The 23469-nt window shown below is 39.8% G+C and overlaps 1 protein-coding gene across 1 annotated transcript in view; it reads left to right on the top strand.

Annotated features, from left to right (window-relative positions):
- Positions 1–235: 235 nt before the first annotated feature.
- Positions 236–23469, top strand: part of TMX4 (thioredoxin related transmembrane protein 4) — a 65507-nt gene continuing 42273 nt past the window's right edge. The window contains exon 1 of the mRNA XM_080407762.1: positions 236–331. Within this exon, the coding sequence (XP_080263888.1) occupies positions 294–331 (38 nt within the window). The 5' untranslated portion in view covers positions 236–293. The remainder of the gene's footprint in view (positions 332–23469) is intronic.

Here is a 23469-nt window from a genome sequence, read left to right as displayed (position 1 = left end):
TCACCTCTCAGGACCTAGTGAAAAAAAAAAAGGAATTTATACATGGCCATGCTTTAGGCATAGCAGGAAGGTGCTGGGATTAGTTGCTTTCTGACACTGCAACGATCTGCTGCACTGAGCTCAGTTCCACTCCATTTCACCTGGGTGCTTGTGGCTAAAAAAAGCTGTTGATCTGAAACCATGCATGCAGCAGGCAAAGACTATTCATGTATGACAAATATTAGCGTGGCAATCAGAAGGCATGTCTGGCTGAATGAAGCACAAGCACAAGGCAGATCTGCGCGGGACAGAAGATGCATCTTCTTCAGGTTCTGGATGCTGCTGCCAAAATGTAAGTTTTGCCCCAAAATATGAGTGAGGTTTGGTGACAGGAGAAATTAATGGGCCTTGCTTTTTGGTACTTCAAGCTGAGAGATGGAAGACAAGGCTACTCTGAAAGTCACCAGGAGGTAGCGGTTTAATTATACCAATGTACAACTGTCATTTTTCAAAGGTTTTGCTGTATTGTCAAATAAAGGTTTTCTTGTTTCACAAATCAAGGTAAAGTTTGAGTGAGATGATGCCTGTTAACTGAGGAATGTATTTGGAGATACTTGCCATTTTGGCAAAAGATCAAAATTCATACTTGGGTAGCACATACTACATATAATTCCCTATTTTAATTTGGCCTGTACTGCTTCCAACAGTTTAGCTTCAAGAGGCTTTTCTGCATAACTTTTTAAAAAAAAAAACTTCTCAAAACTTAAAAAACAGACAGGAGTTAGATTTTTGCTTGAATATATAAAATTGTGTATTCTAATGAAGAGACGTAACCTCTGTGGAAGACTTCTTTCTAGGAGATACAGGCAGCCACAGCTCACCTCTAATGGTAGCATTTCTATGGTCTGAGAAAAGGCTATTAGGGAGATACTGCCTTACAGTGCTATAAAAATGAGTTAAAAGCCATTTTGCTGCTAGGTATTTTATATCTACAGCTACTCAGAAAGAAACCTGCCGTCTCATAAATTTGGGAGAGGGAAACATGTACAACACATCTTTATAGGTAGAAAATGAAAAAGGAAAGGTTGCTTTATGTATGATATATAATATCACTGACAGATTTCAGTATATGAAAATACTATTAAATATTTAAAGGGATATTATGTGTGTCCCTTAATAGCAAATAATGCAAGATCAGCTGTGCATGAAAAATAATGACAATAAAGTGAACTGTATCTACTGAAAATATTGTGTAACTATAACAGAGTTGCTGCAGTTATGTCTTTGGAAATATTTTCATTCTAACTTCCTGATCTTGGGTGTGTAAGTTGTCTGCAATAAACACGCTTTGGCATGACATTTCTCTGCCTTTCCTTAAGTTAGACTTTCAGAAATGGGTGTACTACATCCACAGAGACTCTTCTGCTCTCTAGTAGATTTGTTACACTGCATTATTCAATCTGTGAAGACTCTCTAGGGCTAACTAGGTTTAACACAGTGGCAAACTGGGGTGCTTTGTCTGTGCCATGGCATACAAATTAGTTTCCCCAGATACATTAAAAAATTGCTACACTGCATTCATGATCATTTCTCATGGCATTAGTATTCATTCTTGATTAGCTCTGCTTGCTTTACCTGTATCACAAATTTGAGTCAAAAATTTTTTTTGTATTTCAGGTAAGCAACTTCATACATAGATAAATATTAGTGAGGTGTCTGCAAAATATACTCGCATTCCCCCTCCATTTGTAATTAAAAGCCAACCTGTTCTGGCACAGTTATAGCCCACATGGAAGAAAAAGAGGCTAGTAAGCAAAAAACATGGGACTGCTGCCAGAACCTCTAAAGGAAATCGTATAGCATCTCTACACCTCTATCTGCCCATCCCCACATCAGTGAGCAAGAGAAAACTGTATGTTCTTCTGTGACTACCCGTATAACCCACCACAGTACATAGAAACTGGTTTAGATACAGATAAAAGGGAGATTGCATTTTGCAGCCTTAACCCTTTACAAGCTAAGCTTAAACTGCCCCAAAGGCCCTCTAAACCATCCTGGCTGGCTATGCCAAAACTGCTCTGGTGCACTCCTAAAGCACATCCAGCTGACACTGCTGCATCGAACCTAAAGAGCTAAGTCTTAAAGATGTTCCTGATTTAGCAACATAGTCAAACATACACTCTGAAGCACAGGAGTAGTCACCCAATGAAGACAATTCACAGGCCTACTAATAAACTGTTAATAGCCCAGCAATTAAAGAACATAGTGATCTTCAAACCCTTGTGCAATAAAACACCCTAGAGTATTTGTCTAAATTCAGGAATCTGCTTGTTATAAATGTAACTGCTGTGGTTTGTGATCTGTTAGTGAACTTTATTATATAAAACACCATAACAGCTTTGTGATTTACACTCACTAAACACACTTTCTAACAGAATTATTTTTGCAGTGATTTGCTAGTTTTAAGTGTTCAGTAGAGAACTATTTTCTTGCAGTCAGTAATTGCCACATCTCAAATAATTCTAGCCTTTTAGCATTGGTTTTAAGAGAATTTTATGAGGAGTTACACATGACTATTCAAGAAGTATTGTATTACAAAAAAACCTGGTGGAGTACAATATACCAGAAGACAAGAGAAAGATTCTTACTTGTTAGAGTATACTTCTAAAATACAGCAATAATAATTCCTTTTATGTTTCAGAAATAAGGCTTCTAGGACTGGCACTTGGATTTAAATCAAACTGATTCAGAAATTATCAAAGTCTTTGTAGTAATTCTGGCATATATTATATTTAGGTTGCACTTATAATACGTTTGCTTTACTCCAGGTTCACGCTTGATGATTTTCAAAAAACAGTCTTTCAGCTGAAAGCTTCCTTAATGACAACAAAATCAGCAACTAACATGTATTTGCTGTGGATAACTTGCCAGTCAACAGACATTTACAGTAGACAAGTCTTTTACATAGAACCATGAAGTATTAAAGAAAAGATGAATAAGCAGAGCTGGCTTCCATTAACAGGACAAGTTTCCCAACTGTTTAATCATGCCGTACCCCAAGTTTTGTGGCTTCACATGACTGAAATTCCTGAAAAATTATTTTGAGAAGCATGGAAAAGTGCAAAAACATTCGTAGACCCAGAACTTATGTAAAAGGACCATCTTCAGAAGAATAACTTCCACAAGTTGCAGGATTATGAGTAGGTGGCAAAAGCAAAACCCAAAAGGGACACTGAAAGAATTGACTATAAAAATGCATAGTAAAAGCATGAATAGCCAAGGCCTGCTGACATACATAAAGTACACATAGCCTTCAAAATTTCATATAGAGAGGAAAGCAAGAGGTGAGAGTTCCAGCATTTACCATAAGTATTCTCCCAGTAACATCACTTTTCTTTCTCTATTAAGATTAATTTGCCACTTAGAATGAAACCAAGATCCTCAAGTGATATGAACTGGTACAAAGCAACAGAGCAACCTAAAGGAGAAACTTCATCCTTCATTGGGGGAGCGAACATAGTCACAAAGGATGAGGAAAAAGGTTGAGGTACTCAATGCCATCTTTGCCTCAGTCTTTAGTAGTAAGACCAATTGTTCTCCGAGTACCCAACCCTCTGAGCTGGAAGACAGGGAGCAACATGATTCCCCCGTAATCCAGGAAGTGGTCAGCAACCTGCTACATCGCTTAGACACACACAAGTCCATGGGACCAGATGGGAAGCCACCCAAGGGTACCGAGGGAGCTGGTGAAAATGTTTACTGAGCTACCTTCAAGCATTTATCAGCAGTCCTGGCTAACCAGGGAGGTTCCTGCTGAATGAAAGCAAGCAAATGTGATCCTTCATCTTCAAGAAGGATCGGAAGGAGGATCTAGGAAGCTGCAGGGCTGTCAGCCTGACCCTGGTGCCAGGGAAGGTTACAGAGCCAATCATCTTGAGTGCCGTCACATGGCATATACAGGACAACCATGTGATCAGGCCCAGCTAGCACAAGTTTATGAAATGTGGGTCCTGCTTGACTAACCTGATCTCCTTCTATGAAAAGGTAACCTGCTTAGTGGATGAGGGAAAGGTTGTGGATGTTGTCTGCCTAGACTTTAGCAAACGCTTTGAAGCTGTGTCTCACAGCATTCTCCTGGAGAAACCAGCTGCTCATGGCTTAAGCAGGTGTACTCCACGCTGGGTAAAAAACTGGCTGGATGGCTGAGCCCAAAGAGTGGTGGTGAATGGAGTTACATCCAGCTGCATCCAGTCGCAAGTGGTGCTCTCCAGGGCTCAGTACTGGGGTCAGTTCTGTTTAATATCTTTATCAATGATCTGCACAATTGGATCAAGTGCACCCTCAGTAAGTTTGCAGATGACACCAGGCTGTGGGAAGTGTTGATCTGCCTGAAGGTAGGAAGGCTCTGTAGGGGGGTCTGGACAGGCTGGACCAATGGGCTGAGGTGAATTGCATGAGGTTCCACAAGGCTCAGTGCCAGGTCCTGCACTTGGAACGATCACACAACACCGAAGGCCTGGGGCAGAGCAGCTGGAAAGCTGCCCAGCAGAAAAGGACCTGTGGGTGTTGTTTGACAGGCAGCTGAAGATGAGCCAGCAGTGTGCCCAGGTGGCCAATAGCGTCCTGGGTTGTACCTGAAATAGTGTAGTCAGCAGGACTAAGGAAGTGATTGTCCTCCTGTACTCTGCATACGAAAGGCCGCACCTCAAACTCTGTTTGGTTTTGGGCCCCTCACTACAAGAAAGACACTGAGGTGCTGGAACGCATCCAGGGAAGGGCAATAAAGCTGGTGGGGGGTCTAGAGAGCAAGTCTTATGAGGAGTGGCTGAGAGAGCTGGGGGTGTTTAGCCTGGAGAAAAGGAGGCTCCGGAGTGACCTTACTGCTCTCTACAACTACCTGCAAGTAGGCTGTAGCAAGCTGCATGTCTGTCTCTTCTCCCAAGTGAGAAGCGATAGGACAATAGGAAATGGCCTCAAGTTGCACCAGGGAAGATTTATATTCAATATTAGAAAATATTTCTTCACCAAAAGGGTGGTCAAGCATTAGAACAGGCTGCCCAGGGAAGTGCTCGAGTCACCATTCCTAGAGGTATTTAAAATACACATGGATGTGGCACTTAGGAACATGGTTTAGTGGTGGGCTTGGCAATGCTGGGTTAACGGTTGGGCTCAATGATCTTAAAGGTCTTTTCCAACCTAAACCATTCTTGGAGTCTAATTCATAACCCCCAGAGATCCAGAAAAAAATCCATATCATTGAAGCTAATATTCTTATAAACAGAATAATCCCAATGATTACACAAAAACAACTTCTGAGATAAAACATGACAGTGAAGAAAAGGCAGAACCTCAGACAATATTTATGGCAATGATTTGGGAAAAAATTATTCAACAATTGCGATCAACATAAGAATCACATACAGAGAAATACCATCTGTTACTGGGACAAAGACAGTAGGTCCACAGTGCTATTATGAAAAGTTCTAGGCCATCTTTTACTCATTTATTACATTTGGAAGAACACCACACACTAAAGGATATGTAACTATCTAAGGGATAATTTGTACAATATCCTAAAGCTATAAACTTATATGTGAACAGAGAGAAAGGAAATTATCTATCTCAATAAACAATCTTATTTGGAACAATATTTGGTAACTGATACAGCTTTTTCAAAGAGGTGTCAAAGACAAAAAATGCAAGATATGCCTCTCAAGGACCATGCTTACATGGAATATCAAGACAGTAGTCAGTGGCTAATCCTATAAAAGACTGTTTAATGTCATTTATCACAACAATGAGACCAACTGGCAAAGGAACATAAGCATGATTACAAATACTCCTGTTCTACTGTCAGCTATCAAGGAAATTAATTTTATTCCCTACTTTACATGTTTATCCTGACATGAATAAGCAATGCATTCTAATATATCAGTGAGGTAGCCTTTCTCCTTCTTAAGCACATAATTTAAAGATGTAATTACAAATAAATATTTAAAATTTTCCTAGAGTACCGGCAGTTTAAATGTATAAATACACAATTAAAATGTTTTATGTTTCTTTACATTAGATACTTTTTGTGATACAGTAAGTTCAGAAATAAAACAAATAAATTTCCTAATCCATTTCAATGTTATTTAAGGAGACACAGAAGATTTTCCTCTAAAATTTGTTTGCATGGTTTAAATAAGCACAAAACCTGCTGTAATTACTGTAAGACAGCTAAAAATAATGATCTGCCTGTGTGTAGCTAAGTGGGATTAAGTAAGCACTGGACCAGATCTGCACGTGCTCTGTGCTTATAATTGGATCAAGACTTTCTCAAGACCTCTGATACCCAGTTAGGGATTCCCTAGGAGGTCCATAGCTTCATGAACACTCAATGTCGAAATGTCAATTGGAAAACATGGCCAATTTTTAAACTGCCTAGACTGTATGGAGAATTCTGGCTCCAATTTTGATGCTGAGCAGTTCTTTGAAAAATGGAGCTCAATAAGCTATTCATCATCTCTGATTTATGTCCTACCCACCTGAAGAATGGCAGCAAGTAGCTATAATTCAATTCAAAATTGTTTTAAAGCTCTCTGGGTTCTAGAACACTTTTTCTGTCCTTTGCATTCAGTGGCCCTGTTTTCATTAGTAATACAACAGAACACCACAATACAGTACTCACACACACGTCAACATGCACACACGTACAACCAAGGAGCTGGCCTCTACTTACTGCACTCTGTACTGACAGTGCCCTACCTTGGTGCAGGTTACTGTGGGCATCCACTACAGAGGATGCTCAGCCAGGCCCAGGCAAGGAGGTCTCGATGACACAGGAAACCTTCCAGCAGTGCCGAACCCAAGCTCTGGCAGCTGCTGTTTCTGCTTTGAGGCCTCTTCCCCATTGTTACAAGTTTTTGTGTTTTTTTTTTTTCTTTTTTTAATACTACTTTTCAAGCTGATGCCTTCTTTATTTTAGAAGTCTCTTGGTAATTCTGACTGATGGTTTTCTTACGCTTCTTGGACAAATGTGCTCACACCCCTTCTGTAAAGCCCAGCCACACACCCCTTTTACACTGCATCCAGGCTGTTTGCCATGGGTAGGCTGAGCCAACACACTGTGTTCTTTTAGTTTTTGTGGATATGGACATTTATAAACAAACCTGAATTAGTTGAGGGGACTTACACTACAGGCAAGTATGGGGGAAATTATGATTGATTAGTTTAACTTTTTGATAAAAAGCCACAGATTTTGATAGTGACCTTCTGTGTAGCTCAGCCTGTTTTAATTGCTAAGTATCACCATACTTAATATCAAGTTTATCAACCATAAAGTTATGATGCCTCCTGCATCCGTGTGGAATTTCAGTAACCAAGGGAGTATTATTGGTACTAGAATTATTGGCAACAGAATTAGAGCTTTTCTTTCTTTTCTATAGAATATCTAATAACCATTTTGAGCTTTGACAGTCCTTTTTTTGTACCACAGGTATACAAAGCTGCGAATCCAGGAAACTGTCTTCCCCTGTAGCCATGCTTCAGTTCTTTCCTCTCCTCCCACCTTTATTTTATCTACTAAAATAAATGTACGCCTTGTTCTCAGGGTGGTTGCTCCTCACAAAAGTACATGAAAAATGATGGGAATGCTAAGTGGCATGTGAGATCATCTTTGAATAAATTTGAGTCTGAAAGCTCTTCAGAAGTTCAGACTTACTCTTATAGGAAAAGAATATGAAATATGTCAGCCACAGCTACTGTGACCACTCATTTATGCTAATGGACTTTGATGGGAATTTTTCTCATCAACAATTTTTAATGCTTCTTCAGAGTGTTTCAGATTCTTAATAGGCCTAATAGTGTGGGGAACCAAAAGACATCCAGCTGAATTATGCTTTCACAGTAACATTATACTGTCATTCTTTCATTGTTGTAACTTAAAAATAGTACTTAGGGTTAGAGTGGCCTCAAATGTACATCAGATCCTAAGCCATTTTGAGATCCTTTTAGCTTTCATTATAACTTGGTTTAGTCTGCAGACAACTTATTCTAAAACTTTATCTGTAAAGAAACAGAAATTGGACTTTGACGTGAATTTGAATAGCCACAGCAATGCTGACTAGAATAAATAGCATTTGTGAAGGCTATGTTCATCCTTCAGAATGGCTAGTGTCCTCCCAGGGTGAAGATGATACTGTCTCAAAATGTTGAGATAGATCCCAATATAGTCGGCTTATGCTGTCCTATGCTTTAAGAGGAGAAACTCTTCCCCTTTATAGGATTCCTAAAACGCACAAAGCAGCACACAAAGACTACAAATCTAAACTGCACTTCTGCAAGACCATGCTGCAGTCAGGCCATGACTTTCAAGTCTACTCAGGGTGTCTGAGCAAGGGCCAAGCAACAGCTACACAGGAATGACTACATCTTACCTAGGACTATAACCCAGGACTATACCCGGCCAGAGCAAACAAATTGGCAAGCTAAACAAAGCACACTCGAGCTAGTATTTCTGCCTGTCTTTGTTATATTTTTTTATTGCGGAAGTTGGGGACAAGATTTTTTCTGGTCTATGTTTTAATTAGTTGGGGTTTGTGGGATTTTTTTTTGTTTTTCATCTTCCTCTGGAGTATCTGCTTGTTGCTTGTCACAGGGAATGAGATAAGAGCATCCCAGTTTTTCAAAGATACACTGACTTCAAAATGAAATACAGACTCTAAGAGAGACTTCCTGAAAAGCTCTTTTCTTACACAATTTCATAGATGAAAAAAGAGGAGGAAAGTTCAGAGGAGCAGGCACAAATGATATAACAGATACCAATTTTTGCAAGTAGAAACCATGAAAGAAACAGAAAATGACAATGTATACAATTTCTTAAAAAGCAGTGATAATGTCAGAAGAATCCATACAAATCAAGACCTTAGAGATTTTTTTTTTTAAATTAAAAATCAAGCCAAACTAAACCCCTGAGGGAAAACAAACTTTCTGCTTCTTGAATGTTCTCAGAATGTTTGCTCCTCATGGTTCTCAGAATGGTTGCATCCTCCTCTAGATGGGTCAGAGATAGGTGTGTACGTGCAAATTTTCAGGTACACAAATGGTGAGAAAGGATTCCCTAACAATTTGTGGCACACAGCAGCAGAACCTTACCAGGTTGGCATTTGGCAGCTAATTCCCCTAACCATGGAGAGAACCTGTACTTGCTGATATGCAAACATTACGGATCAATAGATGCCAATAGGGAGATTTTAATTAAGAACATTCAGGAAAGAGCCCCTTTTTATACACAATGTTGCAAGCCATGGAAAAAAATAACAACAAAACAGTATGCCTATCATATACATACTAGCATGTTGAAATCCTTCATAATAAGGATGCAAAATCTAGCATTAAACTGTATTCCAACCTGATTAACAGAAGCCACAAAGTAACTCAGGTTGTATGTGAAATAGAGAGAACATACCTAAGCACTAGGTACCACTTCATTTATTGTGTCCAGTGTTTCGTACTGGTTGGCTCTAGCACTTTGCAGTGGCTTGGGAAACACTGGGGTTTAGATATGGGTTAGATCAGGCAAATCTGTGCCATCAGGTCTAGTCACATTCACTCGGTTCTGCCTTACACTGAGAATACACCCTAAACCATTGAAACAGCAAGTAAGAATACCAGTTACAAGAGCAATCAGCCAGTGGAATCACATGGAAAGAGGAAAAAGTCAGAGTTTTTTTATACCCATGCCAGTTCATAGCCTACAGTATGGCAATTTTGAGAAATGTGTTCTTTTTAAGTAAAAAGCTTTAGAGGGTTTTCAAAAAGGACACTCTAGACACTCCCTGAAAAAGGCAGTTCTGCTGGTAGCAAGCACAAAGAAAATAGAACCATCCAGGATCTTCATATAAAGCTGTTCTTTCTCACTTCTGTAGTATAGGGCTACAAGTTTGTTCAGTAAAACCATAAATGTGTTTTTCCCCCCGAGAAATAGAAGAGATGCTGTCTTTACAAGAGGTGCATTCCTACAGTCATAGGTAACTAGCAAACAGAAAACTGTCAGAAAAAATTGGCAAGCCCAGGCAATAATGACTCACAACAACATTTTTTTTTTTCAGCCAGGAAACTTTTTCTCTATCTCTTCAGTCCCTCCTGTCATATTCAGTGTGGCTTTCAACTTTTCGCTTGGTCCCCTGCAATTGCTTGTCCCATACATGTTTGGGGAGTAGAGAAGTCAACCAAGTAGGGTAAATTTACAAAGAACACATAACGCCCCACTCCTCTGGCAGCTGTGGGTCCTTGCTAAGCAACAGCAGGATGTTCTTAGTCTAACATCTGATGACAGAATGCTTCCATTGGTTATTTACTTGCTTACCTCTGTCATCAAACTGTAATATCCAGGGAGTCAAGCCCTCAAATAAGGCAGAACACTCTTGGATTCTACTAACCCAGTCTTTGTTTTAGCAACTCTTCCCTGGAGATAAAGGAAGGCCTATTAAATTGATCAAAGGACAAATACTAAGAAATCTGGGGGTTAATTCTGGCTTTGGTGTTAACTTTGAAGAATCACTTCTTGTAACTATTTTTCACATCTGTGATAACAATTGTTCTTTGTAGATGTGCAAGGGTTAAATAGCTATAATTCCCCTTGAAAAGTGTTATAATTCCCCTTGAATAACCCTAATTAGTTATAATTCCCCTTGAAAAATGTAAAGTGCCACATAACTGCTAAATACCATAAATTGTTCCAACAATAAATTGGCATGATTCCTAGACCTGATTACAACTTGTCCAAAAACCATGCATAATGCATATGTACACAAAAAGGTACATCATCCATTTTATCTGACCTTGGGCAGCCTAGAGAAAGGATATTAGCCTAAGTAATCCACTAAGTATTTTTCTCTCTCTAAAATGGTCCAGAATTAATAGATTTTAAAATATGTATCTTCTCCTCTATCTTTTCTTGCGGTTAGTGGGGTAATAAAAGTTGTTTCTTTAATACAGTATGAATTATGAAAGGTTCAAATGCAACAAAATTAAAATGGCATTCATTCAGTTTGGAAAAAAGTAAAAATAGTTAAGGAGTAATAATGCTGTTCTGATTATACAAGTTGAACTTGAATACTATATAGCAATGCAGCCTGAGATTCTTATAGGAGTTAACAGGCTACAGCATCCTTATAAAAGGGCATCATCCCCATGTTTACAAGGAGCAAAAGAAAAAGGTTGGAATAAAGGAACTGCCCAACACGAAATAAGGGCCAAACAGAGTCAGAAAATTTGGTCAGTCTCCTATACTGCTGGTGAGCAGTCATCTCTCCAGCTCTGTCATATCAAAGGATTTCATTTCTGATACAGCTATTGTTTTATCTTGGGTTTTTTTGTCAAGAACAAAAATCTCCAGAAGGGTCACATGGAGATACACAACTCTGAAAGAAGTAGCTATTAGTATTTAAAAAAGGAGAAAAAGTAGCGGAAGAGAGGTAAATGAGACAAAACACAGACTGAATTTGCAAGAAAAACATAAATGTTTGTGGGAAGAAGTCCCTACAGTAAGCTCCCTGAACTGTCAAGACCAATCAAAAAAGCAGTCCTGGAAGGAAGAGAGGAAGCATAGTTTTGGAAGCCCTGACTGTATTTCATTTGCATAACACAAGAAAATCTGGTGCCTCAATCATGCACAGTAACATTTGTGTTTATAATTGCAGACAATAAGGACTCTGGCTGCTGGGAAGAACTCTTAGTTTTTAAAATAAAACCCCAGAGATTTGTGGAGCCACATAGCAGGTGTATTTCCCCAGCCAGCTCAAATTTCTCCTCTTGGGGAGCTAGCATTGCTAGTAAATTCAGGGGCAGATTTTCCTGACTCAGCTTCCACTCTGGGCTTGCTTCAATGAGTGATAGCTCTTTAAGACTCTCATCCATGCTAGAACAGTGTACAAGGTGACAGAAAGCTCTTGTAATCTTTGCCACTGTAACTCAACATCTCATGAATTTCAGGGAGCAAATCATTCGGAGTCCCTGAAAAGGAAGAACATGACGTAGGTCCTCTCCTCCCAACCTTACACTCCCATACCCCCACGCACACTACCTGAGCTTGTATATGTGAGAACAGCAAAAATCTGCTTGCCCATTTACTGTCCTGTTAGCAGAAATGGATTGGAAATGAAATTGCATGCTTCACACATTTCTCTGCTCATTAGTCCCCACCTCTGAGTTTGTCACTGTAATTAACAGCTGCTACTTGCTTAGGCTGAGGGTGGTAAACCTTAAGAGCAGGAAGTAATCGATTTAGGCAAATCTGTCACAGGCCCCTTCTAAAATTACAGCTGGACTGGGCAACTTGCAAGCTGTCCTCTGTCTGCCTGTAGCTCTTAAACCCCTGCTGAGCTGTCAGTGCATTTGGCAAAGCAAGCATCGCTCCAGCCTGACTCCTATGCTCAGAAGAAAACATTCATCCTGTTACTGCCATGCCAAGTGCCCAGAACACCTTCTTCAGACAGGAACACCACCTTCCCTGGTAATGCGTTGCACCCTGAACCTGGATGCCACTGCTTGCCATGAAGCCAGTTAATCCTCTTGACTATTTGGCCCTTGGCCTCTCTGAAGATTCCCCAAAATGTCAGGTAATGCCAACTACATAGCTCTTTGGAGATACGCCACTTGCCAGCTCAGAGAACAGAGTTGGTTCTCACTATTTTCGTGAAAGATTATCAAATAATACTTTGATTTGCTTACAGCTTGCATCTTAGTTCAAATCAGATCTAAGAGAAAGCATTGGGAAACTCTGCTTTAGTCATGCAAATTGCTCTAAACTCTGCATCAGAACTGTTTGCAGTGCCAAAACTAAATAAATCTACTTTTTGGAACATATGAAGTGTCCAAACAGCCATACCAAATGAACACTTAGTTGTTTTCCTGAATATGCATTTGTTGGTGGTTTCTAAAGGGTTAAGGGCTAGATCTAATTGCTAATGAAGTTGAATAAAATATTCTCAAAGGCATTAATGGCAATCATTTCAGGCTCCAAATTAGCTAAACTAGTTTTTAATTAACCAATATTTAATAAATAACATCTGAAACAACTGAGTTGCTATCTTAAAGCTTACTAAGGAAAGGCTGATCCTCAAAAAAAAGTATTTGTTTTTTTTCAGACACACTGGCTGCAACATAAAGGAGGTTAAACTGAGCTTTTATAGAAGAATAAAGCATTTATTTTAGTGCAATCAACCTTGCTGTGATAATTTTGATTTCAATTGAGTTATATGCCAGGTTTGCAGCAGATCAGAATATTTGAATGTTTTACAGTACTCTGAGCTGATCTCAATGTAATAATGTGAAGGGCTTTTCCTTATGTACAGACTTTCATATTAGCACATTTTCAAATGCAGCATGTTGAATCTTTTAAGCTCTTGGAGCTGGGGCTGTCTTTGTTCTGTTTGTACAGTGCCTAGCACAGTGCAGTTCCAATACACAAATAGGGCTGCTGGGTATTCCAGTAATACAAACTATAAGCGATTTACTTACATTTCACATGTCTTCATGTCACAAAACAGATGCTTCTTCTGTCATGGGCAAAGGGTTGTGTGTAATACACTTCTGACTAAGCAAGTGTGAATGACGTCAAAGACCTACCTGACAAACCATATGGCAGATTTATTTAGAGAGCAGCGTACTTTCAGATGTACTGCCTGAGAACAGGCTTGTCAAACAATTGTGTGGTCTACAAACACTCAATATTCTTAATATGATGGGAACTAGATAAAATGCATCCAGATTCCAGTACCCTTGCTGGCTCCAAGTACCTTACTCCAGCACAGTCTCACTGAAATTAGCTTTTTGGCATGTCAAATAACTGTACCACCAGACAGTTGTCTCCTATGTTAATTCTGATAAGACAGCATAAACCATCTTAACCCAATCACCCTGGTCATACCTACTGATACCAGGTAGGAGTCACTGCCATTCCTAGCTCCACTCCAACTTCCCCAATTATGACAATACCTAAAGAAAATGGGATTGTTATCTTGGAAGTCAATGTGCTGACAGGCCATGTGAGCTGCTGCCATTGACTGGAACAAGCTCAGAGCTCGCAGCAGTGGTGAGTGTTCTAGTGACAATATTTCAGTTAAAACTGGTCAGATAAGGGATATGTCTTACTAAAAATGTCATGCCCATGGTCTGAAAGGGGTACTAACAACCACCAAAAGGAATTAGCAAAAGAAGAATTCTATTCACACCACAGAAGGAGCATAAAACTTCCTTTTCCCCTCATAAGTTTTTCCTCCAAATAAATGGTTTATTTAGTACTGTTAAGACATAGAAAATTCTATTTGAAAGCTTTCTTCAACCATGTTCATATTTCATTAGTGCAACTAAAACAATGATTTACATACACTAAATAATAGCAAAGAAGAATTCTGCAGACCTAGTGCATATACTTTTGGATTGACGACTCCTCTGCAAATTGTGCAAGGAGTAAGTGTGCAGCAAGTTAGAAGCACAGTGGAATCTCAGGGATTTTCTTCCTTTTTATTTTCTACCTATTTACACAGGCTCTTGATGTCAGGGCCTAGAGAGTATCTCTCCCACTAAGGTTCTAAAGGCCGGTGAGCTGGTAAGCTCTGTGGAGAAAGCTGGGAGCTGCCCCAATAGCTCTGCTAAGGTAGGAGGGTGTATGGGTGCATGTGGGTGTGTGTCCCCTGCCTGAGCTGAAGTTCTCCCCTGTCCCCTGCCTGAGCTATGTCTCAGCTGTGTCACACAGCCATGCTCATGCCTGGCCATGGATCCCCTTGATCCAGACACTGATCCATGGACTGACTTCCCAGCTGACCTTGGCTTGTCCCCAGAGATGCCTGATGTCCTAGGCCAGGGGGTTGCCCCTCCCCGGTCTGCCCCGCTCCCTCGCTGGGGCCAGGAATCCCCAGCATCTCCTGGTTCTCCAGCCAGCTATCAGCCCACACTGCACCCTGATATTTATATTTAACAACTGTAAGTCAACTTCTTTTACGTACTAGGAAATACACATTTCTTAAATGTCTCAAAAAATAAGCTGAAAGCAAGAAAACTAAGAAGCACCTAATACAGACATGCATAGTTTACTAAGGGACAGGGGCATTTAACTTTTTTAATTGATATTTTGAACTTCAAGAATTAGTTAGTAACCCAATAACAAATCTTAGCATGTTAATACTTTTGTCTGAGAAAATCAGAATTATTTCCTATCACTAACAGATGTATGGAGGCTGGGATTTATTGCTTCCAGTTGAAACCCACTGTGATTTGCAGTCAAAACGTAATATCAGCCATCCTAACCGCAGGCAGAAGCAGTTCTATTCCAAAGGAAATCACCTTGACACCAGCTTTAGTTGTGAGTGGTCAAGACACTAAAATAGCATGCTACTTTTGGTAAAACAGGGCCACAGCTGAGTTTTCAGAATGGACAGGATATTAATGGGGTCATTTCTCTTTGCTTTCCTAACAGAAAAACAGTTACTCAAGGCATGTTCTGCATAAGAAAACAAACAAACAACAAAAACCCCCAAACAGTTCATTACCTAATGCCAATAGTACTTTTTCTTGTGCTCACAGATTTAGGCAGTTAGCTGGTAACCTCAGATTATTTCTACTCCTGAAAAGCACAGTGGACATTTGGATGTCTATCACAGACTAGCTGGGAAAGCTCAATAAAAGGAAGGGTCAACAGTGGAACATATCACAGAAGCCGCATGCTTTGTAAATAGTGTCTGACTAAGGGACTGTCTATCACTGCTGGAACACACTAATTCACTTTGGAAACCTAAGTGCATATTGCACATCTAAAATAGTCAATATCCTCATAGCCCTTCAGAGAACACCAGCTAAATTCCTATTCACGCGTTTATTCTGTTCACACTCAGCGTGGGGCTAGATCACAATCACCTCACAACAGTCAGTGTAGCAGTTTGCGCAAGAGACATGCTTTTTCAATTCCTTGCTTCCTAATGAGATTTATACAACTGGTGGCCGAGGCACCCATACCATAGAGAGTGGAAGAGCTATACTGAAATTGTTCCTGCTGCCTCCATGCAGGCATTGTTTGACTATGTTAGTGCCTGCACACAAGCACTTGTCATTCATTAGTCCTTGCCTCTTACAGACACGTGCCCCATGACTCCAGTTAGCATCCACCCCAGAGCAGGGTCTGAGCACTGCAGCCACACTGTCAAAATAAAACAGCCACCCACCAGTGTCCGAATGGTGATGGCTGCTAGACTGAAGGGAGTTACTTCTCCATTTAAAGGGGTAACAAGGACCAGCTGTGGCAGTAATCACTGAATGGTATCTCAGACACTTATCAGTGGCAATCCTGTCAAACTCAGTTTAGCAAGCCCTGTTTTGTAGCACTGATCCTCTTTAAATCACAGAGGATATGTTGCTAGATTACATACAGGCATCTGAATAGGTAGCCTGAATTTCCATGAAAGGACAATAAAGTTCAATTCTAAGGTAACATCCACTGAAGCTCATGGAAACATCTTCATCAATTTCAACAAGTATTAGAATCAAGTCTTCTGTCATCGCTACACTCAGTCTGTTAGAGACAGATCTGAACAAACACTTAAGGGTGTAAGAACTGTGCTGTGACAGTCATCATGGATGCCAGAAGAGGAATGCAAATTCCTCAGTTACTGGGCCTTCACCATACCATCCACACACAAGACTGGGGACAACACTTAAGGACTGGGCAAGGGCCAGCCAGTGCTGCTAGAAACAGGCCAAGATGGCACCAAGAGACTAGCATCAATACTTTGAAATACACTGGGCAGCAGTCATGAGTTGATTGTGTAAGCAGTGAAAGGTTTCTGATTTTGTGTGTAGAAGACATCACAGCAATTCAATAGCAATGTGACAGAGCAATTAAAAAATAGGGCCTCAACACAAGCAAAGACAGCAATATTTTTCAAGGCACTACTTGCACTAAAGGCTCACTAAAAAGGGAGAAAAAGTGTTTTTCTGACCTAATTGTTATCTGGGAGCACCTTGAGATAGGATACCTTTGAGAAAGAAGCATTAAAAATATTTGATACAGTCCTCAGAGCATGCACTAGGAACTATAGGGATAACTTCATTTCAGAATTTTTATTAGTTACTTAATGTGCTACATCTTGGGAATTGTTTGGATTCCAAATGGGTGACATTCAAAGAAAATGTAGATAACTATTAATTCAAATACCACAGATTCATACTCTATATTTTTAATTTAACTTTTCTTGAATGTAGTCAATAAATAATCTTATGTTAGAATGGATACATGAAAATTTTTCACAGAACATTCTTCAAGTTGTTCTAGAACAAGCTTTCTCTCCCTCCCAAATAGGCATACGGAAGATAAGCAATTTTATAGAAAGTCTCTGAAGAGCAATCTTTTTTCTTTTCAAAGAATTTGAGATCCTAAATCAGATGTAGATTAATTGCATGCAAATGTGTGATGCAACTCCAAGATTCAGTTCAGCCCCCTTGTATACAGCTGCAGCTGATTTTGTCCCCTTCTGGGCAGTCAGGAAATTAGTTTGAAGCCTGCTGCTAATACTTCATTTGGTATTTTAGGATTTGAGGTTAGCAAGTGAATATATCTTTGAGGCTTGATATATCAGGCAGGGGGCTTGGATCGCTTCAGCAATTAACTTTGTCCATCAAAAGAGCCCTAAGCCTTCACACTGAGCTTTTAAACTTGTGGAATGGAGAATCAAAGTAGGAGGAAATACTTAACACAGAAATAATCAGTGATACACTGACAGTACAAAACTGAGTCAACACACCACACTAACTCACAATAGAGGACTTCAGCTTTATTAACAGGGTTAGTAAAGTCCTGTCCTGAGAGTCAAGACTTTAAGAAGCCATGCTAAAAAAACATGTCAGTGCCTAAGAACAGGTCTGCTAGAAAAGCTAGGCAAAGTCTCATTGGTGTTGCTTTAGCTGACAAGACTGTACATTAGCAATTGCACCGCTGTTCAGCAGTTCTGAGCTAAGAGGAAATTCTAAGGGGAAGAGGGCAGCAAAGAGGATAAGGAGGATTAATTTGAAATGCACATTTTATCATTTTACTCAGAAAACCAATGTTCAAATAATAACAACATTTATGCTTAAAAGATAAAGGTGAAGCAGCACAGAAGAGCCAAAATCCATTAGTACAATGAGTACTTCCAATTTTAGTAGTAACAAGCAGAGCCCGTTCATACAGAGGTTAGCTAAACAGTTATTTTAAGGACTCACTGTCCTTAGTGGAAAATTAATAGAACCAGTGTCAAAAGCCTTTCATGATTTTAAAAATTAGAACAGTCTGTCTCCACTGGGTATCTGTCCTGCATAGAGAGCTTTCACCTACTGAAATGTAGAGTGTGAAGTTTATTCAGCACCTAGAACTTAGCACAACTGTCCTGAAATCATAATATAGATCTATCTCAATCACACATGGCATTTGATGAATATACTGGTTACCTAGAACAGCACAATTCCTTTGCTCAAGTCATTTACATCATTCACAGCAGTGGAAAATTTAAAATACAGTCACTTAGAAACGGAATCAGAGCACATTTCAAAAAAAACTCCCTTTCTGGAGAGAAGAACAGGGGACAAGCAGTTATTAAAGCTGCAGAAGGAAGTGGTGGAGGAAGGAGAGGCAAAGCATGAACATTTGCCAGATTTGAACTTAAAAGCAAAGCCCAAACCTGAAGCTCTGTACTATGTCAGGCATTGAAAAATTTGCTAATCTTTTTCTGTGAAGCACACAGGTGTATTTGAAGGTAGAGCTAGGTTTCTAACATCCATGGCTCAGAGGATCACTTGATGCTTGCTTCTACATGTCTCATCTGATTTTTGCAAGAACTTGAACCATGCTTGTCAATCCCCTGACCTGCAATGGCAGTTTTCACTTGCTGCTCAGCCCAGCACACAAATTTATTTTTGAACTGCAGCTACCATCAGCTCCCACTTGCCTGTGGGTGGTTTGCCTGAGTTATAAACTAACAGTGCCACCTATTGCACACAGGTTCTGATGGGGACATGAAATATGTCTCTGGGGAGGGCTAGCTCAGGTTCGGTATGATCCTTTAGGACAAGTGCAGTGCTGTGCAAACCAAGTAATTTGCTTCCAAAGCTGGCATGGCCTTTCAAGTAGAATGCCAGTCATGGCCCAAACTTGGATCCAGCAGGGATTGTTTACTCCAGTAGTAACCAATTCTGCTGGTCTTGCATGGGTTCTGGAAGTATCCACTAGGCTCTTTATACTGCCCTCCCCAGCATACCCTCTAGTGACAGGATCACCTAGTTATAGCATTTCCCCCTTACATCATGCAACAGAGAAACACTCTGCACACTCTTGCCAAGTTTGACACATGCCTTGCTTCTCCAGCAGTCTATTAGAGATGTGAAAGCATAAGAGAGAAAGGAATGTTGAGCCTTCCCAGCAGCTTCTGCCATAGGACAAGCTCATCTGGCTTTGTCCATTATTGCAAAGACAGAGAAGAAGGAAAAGCCCTTTCCTGGGCTGTGGCAGACCAAGAAAGTCCCGGTGTCTCCAGAACTGGCCCCTCACAGCTGTTGCCCCAGGTCTGTCACACTTGCTGCTCAGTCCCACTAAGTGCCAGCATCCCAGGGACCATAATCCCCCCAAGCATAACACTATGCACAATAGCCAAACAAGCAAACACAATGGGGTCCTGTTGTTGGAAAGCCAAATCAAGTTCTCCCACTTATGTACAGAGTCAGCCACTTTCTTTTACATTTTGTCCTTATACTCTTCTACCGGCTGCTGTCACATATTTCCTAGTAGTTCAGTTACTCCACTCAAACAGTAAGCCTACTTCACCATCACAGGTTATTTAGCAGTAGCACTAGTGCAACCACATGTTAATTAATGCTGTATATTTTTAAGTGCTATATCTTGACTATTTCTAGCCTACACATCTTCATCCCACAATATTACAGGTAGCTTGCATGGACCTCGTGCCTGTTTTTCAACAGACTACAGATACTCTAGTCTATTATCCAGCTGCTCTCAGCTATACTCTCACATACCACGTTATACTACCAACAAAACTGCAATAACATTTATTTTTCAAGCTTACCCTGAGCACAGCTTTAACCCATCCAGATCAGCGCAAGAGAAGGCCAGAGCCCAGTTCCCAAGCAGTTCTGTTTCTCTCAGATCCAGCCTTTGATGCATATGTACCTGATGAGGATAGAAGAAAGGAGAAGAAAGGGTGATCTCTTGTGACATTACTAACCTCAAGGTTGCATTTATTATCTAGTATTAAGCCATAAATTTTAATGTACTTGTCTTTTAGATCGTAATTAAGGTTCTTTGGTAGCATGAAAGGTATATTGAATATTTCTCTTGCCTGTCCCTACCCCTCAGCCACAGATATCAGTCAAGATTGACTGTAAAGTGCACTGGAATTGTTCATTTTAGTAAAACTTTGAGCTAATATCTTGTTTTGACAAATCAATACTTGCCAAAGTTCTTTACAACAGGTTCCAAATTGTTTTTCAGACCCATGTATATATTCAAGCTTTACTCAATACTTATAAGGAGAAACAAAAACATTATATGACAGTACATTCAACTCTGCCCTGGTGAACTTGACTTTATAAGTAATCTGCATGTTACAGACCAGCTAACAAGTGCAAGTAGATGAATGTGTTATCATTAGGTCTCTCTTTCTCATTCCAACATTAAAAAAAAAAGAAGGCCCTTTCTCTTTCAATCTGCTTGAGTCAGCACACATCTGTTACCCAGCTTTTGGTAGTAAGTAGTGCTTTGTTTCAACTTCTGATTGGATGTAAGAAAAAGACTTTTTATGCTTATTGTTTCTTAGTGAACCTTTTATTTATTCTTATGCATCATCTCCACAATAACTTACAGTTTTGATATTCTAATAGCAAAGTAATATTGTTGGTATAACTAATTTAGCTGTAATGTTTTTGATGAAAGTGTATTTCACAAGAAAGTGACTTTTCAGATATCATAACTATTTGGATATTCGAGTCCAAATGACAATATTATGCCCAGCTGCACTTTAAACCCATTTTGGTTTGATTACTCGAACAATTTAATCCTAAGATAACAAAACCAGCCAAATCCCCACTTTTTGAGAGTAAGCCTCAAGAATTCTGGTTGAAAATTAACCTTGAAAACAGTTTTAAAACTAATTTGAATTACATATCTATTTAGAAGCTAAAATAATTTCCCATAAATGGCATTATGCCAAATATGATCTCTATTGCCTTTCTATTGGCAGAGAACTCACAACTATAAAATGAGTGAGAGAACCAAAAGCTGTAGTGTACTGCAAAATGGATCCTGGGGGAAACGAATAACTTACTGTGGAGCTGGAAACCAGAATACTTTTTATTTTCTTCCTTCCCCTCCCTTTTCCCCTGCAGAACAGCAGTAACTATGCATCCAGAGGATGCTCTGCACTTTTATTTCTGAATTAAAAAAACAGGCTGGATGAGCACGTGATGAAATTGCTTGACACTAAAGAACAGCACATACATTCTTTGGGATCTTAAAATAATCTCCCAAGGGAACATTGTGGTTCTTTGAGACTCAGGACTACATGAATGCCAAATAAAGTTTCCATGTACTGACTAATCCACTAGCTATCTGTCATTCTGCCGGCCTGCTTCCAGTTCTAATTCCCTTTTTCTTTTTCTTGGCCTGACTGAATCACTCATTGTCCTTTGAGGTTGCTACATACACACCAATGACAACAGGTTTTCCCCTTGGGAAATCCCCCATTAAAAGACATTATTCCATGCCTTTTCTTCTGCCTTCAATGCACAGAAAACTGCCTTGCCCCCAGTATTTTCGGTTTGAGCTATTTAGGCATTTAGATCCAGTTTTGTACTGCATTTCTGTGTGTAACTGTGAAAAAATAACTTGAATGAGGTGTATGAGGCTCTGGAAAAAAAGTTCTAATTGTTAATCACATATATAGAAACTTATTTCTCCTGTTTCTAGGTAAGATGATCCTTCAGTGATAACTACAGCTGCAGTGGCTTAGATAGTTAAATCATCCACACTATCATAAAAACATACAACATTTAAAAGTCTCACTATTCAGAAGGAATATATCTGCTACAACTCATGAGCTGGCAGAAAATTTATCAAAAGGTAAATTTTTCAAGAGAAAGTCAGGTCTTGAATAAAATCTTTCATAGAGACTTTTGGGCAAAAATGTCAGTTTCTGAATAAACACTGAATGCCTGAAACATGGTAAATATTAGCCCAAAATGAAAATACAAGAGAAAGTTCCACTACACAGCTTTGATTATGTAAAAGACCAGGGAGAAATTACTTTGAGGCACTTGGGTGACAATTCATAGCTGAAATAAATAATTTAGGGATGGAATGTTTTTACTGTCTCAACTTCTCTTGTGAAGATAGGCCTAATTTACTGACCTTCAAAACACTAATGTAAATCATTGTAGTTGTGGCCTCTACATGTTCTATGAAGTCTTTCTTAAACTTTAAGAAGTTCATCATTGCTTCAGCACAGCCAGAAAAGCCTGGTAAAACTCACTCCTCCAAGGCCCACACAATAACTTCCAGAAACTTTTTTTTTTAAGGTCTAACTGATTACAAGTTCAAAGCTTTGGACCACAGCAGACAAATGCCAGTTTTTAATCCTTTCAGAGCTTGTGGAAACTTAGGTGAACTGTGATCTAAAACACTGGCAGGGCAATGGCCAATTTGACTGTGCTGCAGCTGTTAACCACAGTTTGTGCCAGTCCTATCCAAAAGATTAAAGTCTTTGAAAGCTCTTATATTAATGCAGCAATTGCTAAGAATTTAAACCAGTGTTTGTGGATACAGAAAGGCAGGAATAAAAGCAGCCAGAGTATATTTCAGTTCCAAAAAATACTGTTCCAAACTTTGAATATTATCATGCCTAGAGAATTCATCCAAGTTTAGAAAAGTCAATGAAAGCAATTCCACTCTTTTCAATTGACTCTGAACTGGAGCCTGAGCACCACCACCACCAAAGAATATCAAAAATATAGGCAGAAGGCAGTAAACAAAATGCTGTGTTAATCTGCTTCTACTGCAATCACCTGCATCCCAGGCTTGTGGCAGAGCACATGAAACAGATTCACAGTTAACATACATCGCTTAGAAATGAAAAACCCAGCTGTCAGCCCACCATGAATTCCCCTTCTAGGAGTGTAAATTGGGGGAATTGAATATTTTAGCTGGCTGAGTTGAAGGTCATTTCCTTTGCTGATAAGAGCTGTTGTGAAGAAAGCTAGAAATGAGGGCCTGCCCCTCCTCTCCTGGGAACTGATTTTAAGCTAAGACTTTACTGCATGCCACTGCCCCATCCCAGCTGTGCATCTGTGCCCAGACTCCATGACTGACCAACACCCACTGCTCAGGTCTTTGGCTAGGCCTCAGACCTGCTCCATCACATCTGATAGCCACAAGTCTACATCTTACTCTGGTCCCTCCTGGCCACCTCTCCT

The sequence above is a fragment of the Falco punctatus genome (assembly GCF_963210335.1).
Source record: "Falco punctatus genome assembly, chromosome: 12".
In the NCBI taxonomy this organism is placed as follows: Eukaryota; Metazoa; Chordata; class Aves; order Falconiformes; family Falconidae; genus Falco; species Falco punctatus.
Note: the sequence above shows the minus strand (reverse complement) of the source record. Positions and strands in the feature narration are given on the sequence as shown.